This window comes from Podarcis vaucheri (assembly GCF_965113315.1).
Source record: "Podarcis vaucheri genome assembly, chromosome: 14".
In the NCBI taxonomy this organism is placed as follows: domain Eukaryota; kingdom Metazoa; phylum Chordata; class Lepidosauria; order Squamata; family Lacertidae; genus Podarcis; species Podarcis vaucheri.
In genome coordinates, this window is record NC_138752.1 from 17,500,033 (window position 1) to 17,512,997 (window position 12,965).

Below are 12,965 nucleotides of genomic sequence, written 5' to 3' on the forward strand. Positions count from 1 at the left end.
CACGGCCTCTATTTTATAGTACCAACTCTTATTCCCGCTTCAATTAAAATATACTGGGTGTTCCCATATATAGGGCACTCCCGTGGCGAAGTGCCCCTTATTTTTGAAATTTTACCCCGGCAACCCATTTACGGAGAGGGGCTAATGTTGTGCGCTGCTTTAATTTCCTCTTGGATGGATGAAAGGCACGCGCCTTCTTCACCTTTAAAAGCGCGGCGCGGGGGCAGCGGGAGACCGGCAGCCAGCCACCCTCCCTCCCTCTCCCACCCGATTCAGCAAGCGATGGCACGCAACAAACCTCTTCCCTCCTCCTCCGTTTACACGGGGACCGTCGCTCCGCTCCGGGCCATTGATCCGCCCACGTGCGCAAGCGGCGCTCCCTGGGACAAGCCGAGGAGAGCGGCCCCGGCGCTGCGATGCTGCCTCCACGTGGGGGCGCCTCCCCTCAGAGGCTCGGCCCCTTTTCTGGGCCGGCCTGGGCAGCTCCGTTCCCCCGCTTCCGAGCTTCTGGGCCAGCGGCCGGCAGCGCCAGAGCCATTTTGCCCTCCCGCTCGGCGACATGGACTACCGGGAGGCCGCCAGCTGGGCTGCGGAGCGCATGCAGAGCTATCGCAAGGACTGCAGCGGATGGCGCAGCTGCAAGCGCACGGTGAGGCCCGCGCGGCGCGCTTGGAGAGGTTGCCCCCCTTCTCACCGCTGCAGCCTGGCTGAGAGGGGGGTAAAATCCTGGTAACTCTCCTTTTGAAGCAGAGGTTGGATGGCCATCTGTCATGGGTGCCTTAGTTGAGATTCCTGCATTGCGCACGCAGGGGAAGGGGGGTTAGACTAGATGACTCTCGGGGTCCCTTCCACTCTACAATTCTAGGATTGTACCGCTTATGGACGGGGCGATGCGCCTAGCTTGTTCGTCCTGAGTGAGCCGCTGCCGGTCCGGGCTGGCAGGTGGAAAAAGAAGCTGGCCCGGCGTGTGGTGGGTGGCTTCCCTCGTGCGTGCATTTAATGCGCAGCGCAGGGACGCAAAATGCCACCAAGCTGCTTCCTCTAATCTATCCCTGTTTGTCTGCTTTGGCAGCAGCAGAAGGAATTGGTGACAAAAGGTTCTTTCCGGGGCCACGAGACGCTTTGCTGTAGCTGCTGAATGTGTGTTGAGAAGGCATCTGTTCTGGCTTGAGTCCCCCGGGACCTTAAAGCGTGGGGTGGGCGCACGGGTTATTGGAAAGGAGGAACAGTAGTAACTCAGTGTATAAAACTGTGTCTGGCATTGGAGAAAGTGGAGAGGGGAAAGTCCCCTCTCTCGTAACGCTAGAAGTGCAGTGGTACCTCGGGTTAAGAACTTAATTCGCTCCGGAGGTCCGTTCTTAACCTGAAACTGTTCTTAACCTGAAGCACCACTTTAGCTAATGGGGCCTCCTGCTGCCGCCGCGCGATTTCTGTTCTCATCCTGAAGCAAAGTTCTTAACCCGAGGTACTATTTCTGGGTTAGCGGAGTCTGTAACCTGAAGTGTCAGTAACCTAAAACGTCTGTAACCCGAGGTACCACTGTATTGGACATAAGACAGAGCTGAACGCTAGAAGATAAAGAGAGAGCAATTCACCCAGAGCACAGTTAAATCTGTGGAACTCGCTGCCACAAGAGGCAGCGGTGGCTTTTAAATAGGGTTGGGCAGATTCATGGGTGATCTGAAAAGGAAACCTTGGAGAGAAAATGGGGAGCAATGCGTTATTTGGAAGGGGCGAGAGAGGGCATGAACCTTTTCCAAGTGCGTGAAGAGGGGCTTGTAATCTCCCACACACACACACACACACACACGCCGCGGCCCCTGCATCTCTGAAATGTTGGAGGGAATTCATTCAGTTCCCTCTCCCCTTGAATGCTCTTTGGCGTCTGTTCCTGCCCCGAACAAGCAAGCAATGTGACACTCATTGTTTAGCCTGGAGGAGGAGGGGGAGGGGGGGAGGCATCAGCACGTCTCATTGGTGCATCTGAGGACATGCTACAGTGTGATGTTGCCAGCTGGGAGGAGACAATGTGGTTTCAAGGAAGCTGCAGCCGCCAAACTTGTTTTCAGTAGTGCAGTGGTACCTCTGGTTACAGACACTTCAGGTTACAGACGCTCCAGGTTACAGACTCCGCTGACCCAGAAATAGTACCTCGGGTTAAGAACTTTGCTTCAGGACAAGAACAGAAATCGTGCTCCGGCGGCGCAGCGGCAGCGGGAGGCCCCATTAGCTAAAGTGGTGCTTCAGGTTAAGAACAGTTTCAGGTTACAAACAGACCTCCGGAGCGAATTAAGTTCTTAACCCAAGGTACCACTGTACTTTAAATTGTAAAACAGACAATTCAATAAAAAACATATACAAACGTTCTCCAAAATCCACAAGAGATGGTGGAAGGAGACTGGAAGAAGTTTAAGGAATGTTTGAAAAAAATATGTTAATGTTTAAACTTTAGAATAGCTTTGGAAGTGGATATAGGCTGTAGGGTTAGACGTAGAAGATAGGGTATTTTAAAATAGTATTATTTGTAAGTGATAAAATGTGAAGTTATTTTAAGTATGATAAAAAGATGGTTAGAAATTATGATATATGTACGGTAAACTGCTAAAGATGAAGTAAAATGAAAATCAGATAGGGGGGACTTGGGGAAGCCCACTTAACAATGTTTAGAAAAATAAGGATATGACAAGAATTTGTTTGTCTTTTCTGTCTGTGTTTTTTATTTGTGTTATAAAATGAATAACAAAAATTGGGGGGGGGGACCCCAAAATGCACATGTATCCTGTGTTTTGTTTTAAGATATCACTGTTGGTGTGTATTTCTCAAACCAACTTCTCACTGATCGGGCTCCTTAAGGCGTTCCTCATTTGTCTCTTGTGTGAATACCTTGGCATAGTGTAAAGGCACCCCTGTCTTGTCCCTGCCCCCTGGTGTATACACAGGCAGAAATGAACAGCTTCACTGCACCCATAGATATTGGGAGAAGCCGGCTCTGTTCCTGATGATGCTCTGTAGAACATCCACTGTAGAAAGTCCCAGGTGCCATTTGCAGTATTGCCAGTCAGTGTAGATAATATTGATCTAGATGGACCCAATGGTCTGACTTCAAATAAGGCAGTTCCGTTTGTTTATAGACAGGCTGGTCTAGTCTATGAACATTGATACCACACTAAATGTGCTAGCCTTTGAAGTGCTGCAGACCTCTTTGTTTCGAATGGTACCCTATTTGAATGCTGGTCCTTGGCATTATTCCCCTGAAACAAATAAACAAGACTTCCAAATATGAATGGTGCATTTATTGGTGCATTTGTATCCTACATTGCCGTCAAGGAGAAGAAGGCAACTTGGATCGTATACTAATCATTTGTCTTTTCAGCAAACCTGTAAGATGTAAGACAGAGAGTTGGTGACTGTCACAAGATAACCCAGTGAATTTCAGGGCTGCGTAGGGATTCAGACCTGCATTTCCCTGAATTTAATCCAGCGTTCTAACTAATTCAGCACACTGGTTTAAGCCACACACTCTGTCTCAAGCATGTTTCCCCACCTGCAATATAAAAGGATATTCATTCTAACTATCTTACAGGACGCTGTGCAAAATACTGAGATAATACTGAGAGAGCTTGAAATACTTCTAAAGTGCTATATAACTGCTGAGTTTTTTAAAAAAAGTTTTTTAAAAAAAATAATCTCAATTGACACAGTTATAGTGTAGGAGTGGATTTTGACTGATTTAATTTAATTTTTCTAGAATGAAGTTTCAATATCTTGGAGACCATCAACTGAGTTTCATGGAAACATGTAAGTAAAGTTGTACACACATACACCCAAAATTAGCATATTTATTTAGGAGGTAAATTACTTGGGGAATAAGGTTAATCCCACCACTTTGGTCACATCTGCAGTACAATCCTATATATTCTATAAACCATCCTGAGATCTTTTGATGAAGGGCAGTATCTATATTTAATAAATAATAAATAAATAAAAATATATGTCTGTTCAGAAATAAGTTCCACTGGGGCCTATTGCCAAATAACTTGAGTATAGGATTGAACGGGCAGTTTCCATTCAGTTTTTATGCATCTGAGTTATCAAATGTACATTCCGAGCACAATTCAAAGTGTTGGTGCTGACCTTTAAAGCCCTAAATGGCCTTGGCTCAGTAAACCTGAAGGAGCGTCTCCACCCCCATTGTTCTGCCCAGACACTGAGGTCCAGCACTGAGGGCCTTCTGGCGGTTCCCTCACTGCAAGAAGTGAGGTTGCAGGGAACCAGGCAGAGGGCCTTTTTGGTAGTGGCACCCGCCCTGTGGAACGCCCTCCCATCCAGGAAATCTGACTCTTACAAGACATCTGAAGGCAGCCCTGTATAGGGAAGTTTTTAATGTTTGATCTTTTATCGTGTTGGAAGCAGATTTTCTCCCCAACCTCCCCACACAGCCTCCAACCAACTGGCAGACTAATTTTTAAAAATGCCTTCTACCAAGTGGACTATGGGAAGAAGAACAGGGTGACCTGTCACTCCCCACCCTACATCAACCCACTATGTGTGCATCCTGGTTGTAGGGAGACGAACTTTCTCCTCAACTAGCACGGACACCGAGTGAGCTGGAGGAAAGAGGGATGGAGCAATCCATCTTTCCTCCACCAGCCCATACCTGTATGAAATTTGTAGTCACCTGTAGGAGCAGGTGGATTGTTAAGTACAAGACCAAAGCAAAGTCATTGGCATGAATAATGCATTTCCAATACACATGGCATTTGATTTGAGTTTATCATGTGGATGGGACATTGAAAAATCTTTAGTCTGGAATGGGATCCTATCATCTCTAGCACCAGAGGTCTGCCTACGGAGACTGAAATAAAATGAGGTCAATTTTTTAATTATTTGTTTATGTCTGTATGTCCCTTTTGTTCTTCCTTCCCCTGAAAGATACAAAGCGGAAGGGATTATGCCTGCAAAACCGGAGGATGTCTTTAAATGTTTGAAACCAGAGACGGGTGGACTTCGAGAAAAATGGGATCCAAACGTGAAGGAGATTGAAGTCGTTGAACAGATTAGCGAAGTAAGTATAGCACAGTTGGACTGTGTCAACTGGTAAAGTGCAGCTGCTACATTTTGGATTCATCTGCGCTTAACATTTAAAGTAGTCTCATTTCACTTTTAAACAGTCCCCAAAATCATGGGAAATGTAGCTTGTTAAGGGTGCTGAAAGGCGTTAGAGAACCTTATTCCCTTCACTGAGCTACATTTCCTATAGTGGTTTAACAATAAGTCCCTATTCCCAGGGAACTCTGGGAACTGCAGCTTCCGTAGGGGAATCAGAGTCTCCTAACAACTCTTGGTGCCCTTAACAAACTACAACTCCCAGGATTCTCCGGGGGAAGCTATAACTGTTTAAAGGAGTATGATACTTCTTTAAATGTATGGTGCAGATGAAGGCTGGGATGGGGTACCTGCAGTAGGTCAACAAATACGCCCAAATATTACATCATAACCCTGGTTTGCACTTTGTAGGATGTTTCCATAGTCAGAACTATCACACCGTCGGCTTTTATGAAGATCATCTCTCCGAGGGAGTTCATAGACGTCGTCCTGATTCAGCGGGATGAGGATGGAACCATCACATCTAATGGTAAGATGGCCAAAGCCTAAATATATTGGCCCCCAGAGGCTGGTGCCCATGTTAGTATGAGTACTCAATACCAGTGGCTAGGTGTATGGACTGGCAGCAACCTGAGGCAACCAGGAAATTCTCTTTCTGTGGTGCTTGACCTGTCATGCGCCATCACACACACACACACACACACACACACTCCCCATAGCTGTCAACTGTCCCTTATTTGGCGGGAAACTCCCTTATCCCAGCGCCGTGTCCCGCTGCTGTCCCTTATTGATGATGTCCCTTAAATTTCCTGGGTTTCAAAGGAAGCAGCTCCTCTCCCTCCCTCCCTGCCAGCCAGGGAGGAGGGAGGCTCCAACTGTGTTGCTTGGCTGCGTTGCTCACCCAATAAGGAGTCTAAGAACGACTAGGGGATGGAGCTTGCATGCCTTGTGCCGATCAAATCGGCCGCGTTGCCTGGGGACTCGCCTTTGCTCAGCACTTCCCAGCGGAGAGGTGACGGTGGTTTTCCTTGCTGCATCCCCTTTGCCAGGTTGCTGCGCTGTGGGAACCACCGCTTGAGTCTTTGTTTGGCTGGTGGCTGGGCTTTCTGCCTTTGGCTTGGAGGGGCTCAGAAGTTGAACATATCTGTGCTTGGAAAATCCCTTATTTTGGCTGCTGATCCCTTATTTTCGAGGCTGCTGGTCCCTTATCTTCAAATCTGTAAGTTGACGGCTATGACACACACACACACACCACTTCTTAGATATCGCTGCCATCAAGCAATGGTCTCACATGTGTGAACTGATGCTCTGAAAGCCAGTAGCCATTCCGTAACAGCATAGGTGAGAGACCCAAGAATCTCATACGTAGCACAGAATGCAACAGCCTGAAAATTTCAGTTTTGATCCCCACCAACAAAAAACCAAATTCCTAGAAGCTGGCAACCAAGCAATTAACTGGCTATTTCAAATCAATATGATGCACACACACACACACACACACACACTGGCCTACCCCCTGCTGCAAACTTTGTGCTTCTTGCCACCTAGAAAGCTACCTTGCATCAAATGAGACCGTTGGTCCATTCTAGGGTGTGTACTTTTCTACACTGACTGACAGTGGGAAATTATGGTCCTTGGGATGCATGCTCTACCAAAGAGTGGACTTTCCCCTAAAAATAAAGTAAGACTCTAGTCCTCATGGATAAAGAAACATAAGAAGCTGCCTCATTCTGAGCGAGATATTGCATTATAATGTTGCACCTCACCCTGACCTTAAAAGGGTTCCACTCTGTTAGGTTGACAAGGGGTTGCTTGTGTGCAAGCAGGGCAAACCTCTCCCTGGCTGCTAATGTAAACTTTATCTGTCCGGAGAGCCACTCACCCGTGGCTGACTCAATCGCTGGCAGAATCCGTCAGTGGGCGTTTCTTAAACTTCTTCCAGCAAAGAAGCTCCTTGACGCCGAGTCTCCGCCTTCCCTCTCTGCGCGAAAGCCTTCTGCGCAGAGAGGGCGTGGGCAGCGGAGGACCCCTTCCTTCCCCGCTTGTCCCAGGCAAGGAGTCGTGGGACCGCCTCGCCACATCCGACTCCTACACCCCCTCTCCATTGGAGCTGCGTTTATTCTCTTCCCCAGAAGAGGAGCTGCTTCTCCCGATCCCTGGAGGCTCTCTATAATCCCTCTGGCTTTTGCTCTCTCCCTCCAGCACTGATGGCAGTTCCCTGACACACTCCTCTTGCTGTTTCATTACAGTTGTACCTTGGAAGTCGAACGGAATCCGTTTTGGAAGTCCGTTCAACTTCCAAAATGTTTGAAAACCAAATTGTGGCTTCTGCAGCCAATCAGAGCTCCTGCAGCCAATCAGAAGCCACAGACGCCCCATCAGATGTTCAGGTTCCGAAAGAACGTTTGCAAACCGGAACAATCCCTTCCGGGTTTGTGGCGTTTGGGAGCCAAAACGTTTGAGCCAAAACGTTTGAGTTCCAGGGTGTTGGGGATTCAAGGTACAACTGTATTTCTACTATTATTATAAAACTGAAAAGGCTTTCTTTCCCCCAAAGCACTCAACGGACTTTATCTTGTGCATTATTTTCATATCTCTTCCTTGCAGCAACCAATGTGGAGCACCCGCTCTGCCAACTTCAACCAAGTTACGTGAGAGGCCTTAATTATCCCTGCGGCTGTTTCTGCATCCCGGCCCCAGGGTAAGATGGGTGGAAATGTTGTAGTACCACAAGCATGTACAGCGGTACCTTGGTTCTCAAACTTAATCCGTTTGGGAAGTCTGTTCCAAAACCAAAGCATTCCAAAACCAAGGCACGCTTTCCCATAGAAAGTAATGCAAAATGGATTAATCCGTTCCAGACTTTTAAAAACAACCCCTAAAAGGGCAATTTAACATGAATTTTACTATCTAACGAAACCATTTATCTACAAAATGAAAGCAATAAACAATGTACTTCAGTCACACAATCAATCAATCAATCAATCAATCGGTAGCTGAACTGGGTTCCACACAGTCACAAAAACAAAACAACAAAGCCACAAAAACGCAAAATAACTAGCAAAAACAGACAGACCTCAGTATAACAGTCAAAACAGCAAGTGTGGCACTCAAACGGGAAGCGTAACACTCAAAACGGAGCACATTCGGCTTCCAAAAAAAGTTCACAAACCGGAACACTTCCGGGTTTGCACTGTTTGGGTTCCAAGTTGTTTGAGAACCAAGGTACCACTGTATATATATGGTGCATGTTGTTGGGTTCTTGCTTTCATTGAGTGGGAGGAGTTGTTGCAAAGTTTAGGGAAAGTTTTGCCCACCATCCAACTAGATGCTAAAGCCTCTAAAGGCCGATTTGATTCAAGGAGACTGAATTTGCTGAGAGATGCAGTCAGCTTGCTGCAGGTAAAATGGCTGATTGCTCTGTGAGCAGCTTCTTCCTGGTTCATTTTTGCAAAGGCTTCTGGGAGGTTGGGGCCTTTGAAGCCAGAGTATCATAATGCCCTCTTATTTCCAATATATGCAGGCTTTGAGCACTGTTGCAGTATGGGGCTCAAACAGCACACACATTCCCAGAGTGGTTTAGCAATCAATCTCACTTCCTAAGGAATTCTGGGAATTACAAGCAATTCTCTGTACCCTCAACAGGCCACAATCCCCAGGATTCTCTGAGGGAAGCCATTCCAGTTAAAATGGTATCATAATTAAAATGGTACCATAATTAAATTTATAATGCAACATGGGAGACATTGCCACATGTCCTGCTATTCTGATAATGGCCACATTAACATCATACAAAAGCACTGTGATACCAATTTAAACAGGCGTGGTTTCCCCCCAAAGCATTCTGGGAGCTGTAGTTTTCAAAGGGTGCTGAGAGTTGTCAGGAGACTGCTGTTCCTCCCACAGAGCTACATTTTCCAGAGTGATTTAACAACCAATCCCTCTTCACAGGGAACTCAGGGAATTACAACTATGTGAGGGGAATAGGGGCCTCCTAACAACTCTGAGCACCCTTAACGAACTACAGCTCCCAGAATTCTTTGGGGAAGCCATGACTTCTTGAAGTGGTATCCTAGTGCTTCAAATATCAGAGACCTTGGGCCACATGGGTGGGACTACAGGAATGGGCTCTCCTGCATCTTTGGCTAAAACTGGTGATTTCTGCTGACTTATTTGGGGCTTTTTGGTTTGTTTCTCTCCCTACAGAGAGCCATGTAAGACGCAACTCCTCACTTTCTTTCAGACAGACCTAGCCGGCAACCTTCCTCAAACAGTTGTGGAGTCCTTCTTCCCAAGCAGCATGACCGGTTTTTACAGCAATCTGACCAAAGCAGTGTTGAAACTAGCGGCTTAAGCAATTAAAAACAAACAAACTCCAATTGCACATGTGTGCGCACAGAATTCTGTGATTGCCCTCTGCAAGTAATGTGGGGATGTGGGATTCAAAACTGTGGCAGCTTTGGGGCATGATTGAAACAAAGTTAAGCAATTGCAAATCCCATTGGTTTTTAGTTGGGGAAGATTTTTAACAGATGCCTTGACATCATCAGGGCTTGCCTTACAGTACTTTGGTATAATCCTGGGCTGGTGAGTACAGTGGTGCCTCGCAAGACGAAATTAATCCGTTCCGCGAGTCTCTTCGTCTTGCGGTTTTTTCGTCTTGCGAAGCATGGCTATTAACGGCCTAGCGGCTTAGCGGCTTTAAGAAAAAGGAAACAAACTCGCAAGAACTCGCAAGACGTTTCGTCTTGCGAAGCAAGCCCATAGGGAAATTCGTCTTGCGGAACGACTCAAAAAACGGAAAACTCTTTCGTCTTGCGCGTTTTTCGTCTTGCGAGGTACCACTGTATTGAGAGTCCCAACAGCATTTGGGGTGGGGAGGAGACCACATTGGCTACCCCTGTCCTAGTTCTTTTGCCATTCTATAATAATTATGAACTGTGGTTTTCCAGTACAGCGAAGGACCCCCTTTTGATTCCAGTTTTTTTAATCCTGGGCTGTCATGAGTCCCATCCCACTTTAAAGCACCTCTGGAATCCCTGAACATATTTGTGTGTGTGTTCTGGAGGCGCTACCATCTCTGCAGTGATGGCTTTGCTTGTCCAGACGCCTATACAGTGGTACCTCGGGTTACAGATGCTTCAGGTTACAGACTCCACTAGCCCAGAAATAGTACCTCGGGTTAAGAACTTTGCTTCAGGATGAGAACAGAAATCGTGCTCCAGTGGCGTGGTGGCAGCGGGAGACCCCATTAGCTAAAGTAGTACCTCAGGTTAAGAACAGTTTCAGGTTAAGAACGGACCTCCAGAACGAATTAAGTTCTTAACCCGAGGTACCACTGTATAGACTCAATGTCGTTCATTCTAATGATGCGTTTCCAATCCAAGCACCAAGGAATCAGGTGCTGCTTGCATGACAAGCAAAACATGCTAGCAGGAAAAACTGTGGGTGGGGGTGGCTCTTGAAGGGAAACTATCTGCACACTTCTGCCCTAGGGTGGGAACCACGTAACTTGTGATCGCCTGCCTATAAAGTCAGCTGCAATCCAGGTCGATAAGATCTGGGTAGCCTAGCAGCCTGAAGCAGAATCCCATGCGTGCTGCAATGCACACATGGAACTGTGGGGAAATATCCCTGCTCTCGTTTGCTTGACCAATGAAGGCAGTTCCACCCCATTGAGCTGAATGGAGAAGACCTTCGTACCCCTGTGCCTTCTTCCCTTCCTCCTTGTGTTTTGAGTTGTTGGGTTTTTTTTTTATTGTAAGCCTGCAGGAAGGAACTGCCTTGTTTTTCATGGCTATGCGTAAGCAACTCTGGGAACCTTTGTCCAAATGCTCTAGGTCAATAAAAACACACACACACTTGGATCTGGCGTTTGGTCTACAAGGCCTTACAGTTTGTGGGCATCCTTAGCCATGCCACGGTAATCTTAGCACAAATTCTCCTTGCTGTGGATTTGCTCATATTCCCATTTACCAAACAGCATTCAGGTAACAGTGTCTGTGGTGGTGGTAAGAGCATCACACAAAAACCCACCTCTGCTGATAGAAAGCCAATGTATCAGGGAGAAAAGTTCAGGCTTAGCCTTCTCTCTAACATGCTAGTCTTCTGTGTGCAGGGATTTTTTTTGAGAGAGAGGGAGAGAAAGAGAAGCATTTAAGCATGTGACCTCCTACCTGCACCATTTCACAGCCCCACCATGTGCGATTTGGTTCTTCGCATAGCTCAGGCAATAAAACTCTTCTACCCTTTTTGTTTTTTATGGACCATAAGATGGTTAAAGGTAAAGGGACCCCTGACCATTAGGTCCAGTCGTGGCCGACTCTGGGGTTGCGGCGCTCATCTCGCTTTATTGGCTGAGGGAGCTGGTGTACAGCTTCCGGGTCATGTGGCCAGCATAACTAAGCCACTTCTGGCGAGCCAGAGCAGCGCACGGAAGCGCCGTTTACCTTCCCACTGGAGTGGTACCTATTTATCTACTTGTACTTTGACGTGCTTTCGAACTGCTAGGTTGGCAGGAGCAGGGACCGAGCAACGGGAGCTCACCCCGTCGCGGGGATTTGAACTGCCGACCTTCTGATCGGCAAGCCCTAGGCTCTGTGGTTTAACCCACAGCGCCACCCGCATCCCATAAGATGGTTAGTACCTTGTAAATTAATCATAATCATAGTCAGAATAGATGGTGCTTTTGAACTGTCGCTGGTGTGTTTGTGTTGTGGCTGGAAAGCCATGGTGCTTAGAGTGATCAGGCAAGTTCATTAAAGAGGGCTGGGTGGTAATTACAAGTAAACTTACAGTGATTACAACAGTGATGATTTATTTGGGCAACATAGAACAAAGATGAAAGATGTTGCTAAATCAAGTGTCCCTGAGCCAGATATGCCCACAATCCATGCACGGCCCTTAAGTGATGAGGCCATGTGTTCCCGTCAGTGTTGCACCACGCGCCCACTTTCTACATCTTGCAGCAATAGAGGGTGGCTCGTGTCAAAACGTGCCACGTAGACTACACATGTGGTTCCCATCCATAATGGGGATCCATATGTCCAGAACCACTTCCATGAGCCACTCTTCCCTGCCAGATGTGGGTGCATGAGCAATGTGCTTCATCAACTCATTATGCAATCAAGACATGTTAATTCATCAGCGTCTGTTTCACCCCCAAGCTGATTTACAGGTTTTGGCTCTTGAGGTGCTTGTTAACAAAGCCTCCTTTTAATTAGTGTAACCCTCGCGGCAGCTGCTTTATTAATACTGGGACCACGACCAACCAAGCTTTTGACATACACCTCTTCTCAGTCCTGGCCAACTTTCTCTTTGCTCGCAACGAACATCTGGTGCTGGGCACCTGGCTCTTCTGTGGCTTTGGAGTGATAAATGAAAGCTTTTTTGGTCATTGTTTAACATGGGCAGCAGTTCAGGCTCTGTTCTTTCCTTTTTTAAAATCGTTGTCATTCCTCTCCATGGAGAGATGCCGTAGGTTTGCTGATGGAGTTTTTTCTCTTGATGACAGCATTAATCGGTCCATCGGGCAACGTCTTGATGATGTTCCAGGCTTCGAAACGAGTGAGCCCTTGCATCAGGGTTGTGTGCACCTGTAACAACTCGTCTCCAGGCTGAACTGTGGGGCTGTGTTCCAATGTCGCCCCTAAAAGGAATACAATAGGCGGCTTATGAGAATATGGTATATGGGAAACAGTACAAACACATGGAGAACCAAGCCACCTCTTCCAATGAAGCCTTTGGCACAACCAGTAGTTCCCATTCCTAACTGCAGGGATTGCCAACATAGTGACCTATACGTCTCATTGTACCACAATTCCCATTGTGCTTGAGACCATTGAGCCAGAGGCAAAAAT

The 12,965-nt window shown here is 47.0% G+C and overlaps 2 protein-coding genes across 8 annotated transcripts in view; one reads left to right on the forward strand and one right to left on the reverse strand.

Moving 5' to 3' along the window:
• The first annotated feature begins 491 nt into the window (after window positions 1–491).
• STARD5 (StAR related lipid transfer domain containing 5) lies at window positions 492–9,485 on the forward strand. Its single transcript, XM_082198866.1, has 6 exons — window positions 492–649; window positions 3,749–3,798; window positions 4,933–5,065; window positions 5,518–5,635; window positions 7,714–7,807; window positions 9,313–9,485. The coding sequence occupies exons 1-6, from the start codon at window positions 560–562 to the stop codon at window positions 9,458–9,460; spliced, it is 633 nt and encodes a 210-aa protein (XP_082054992.1). The 5' UTR covers window positions 492–559; the 3' UTR covers window positions 9,461–9,485.
• Window positions 9,486–11,239: 1,754 nt separating this feature from the next.
• Window positions 11,240–12,965, reverse strand: part of IL16 (interleukin 16) — a 65,912-nt gene continuing 64,186 nt past the window's right edge. For all 7 annotated transcript variants that reach the window (XM_082198293.1, XM_082198295.1, XM_082198294.1 and 4 more), the window contains one exon: window positions 11,240–12,754. In XM_082198293.1, coding sequence (XP_082054419.1) covers window positions 12,558–12,754 — 197 coding nt within the window. In that variant the 3' untranslated portion in view covers window positions 11,240–12,557. The remainder of the gene's footprint in view (window positions 12,755–12,965) is intronic.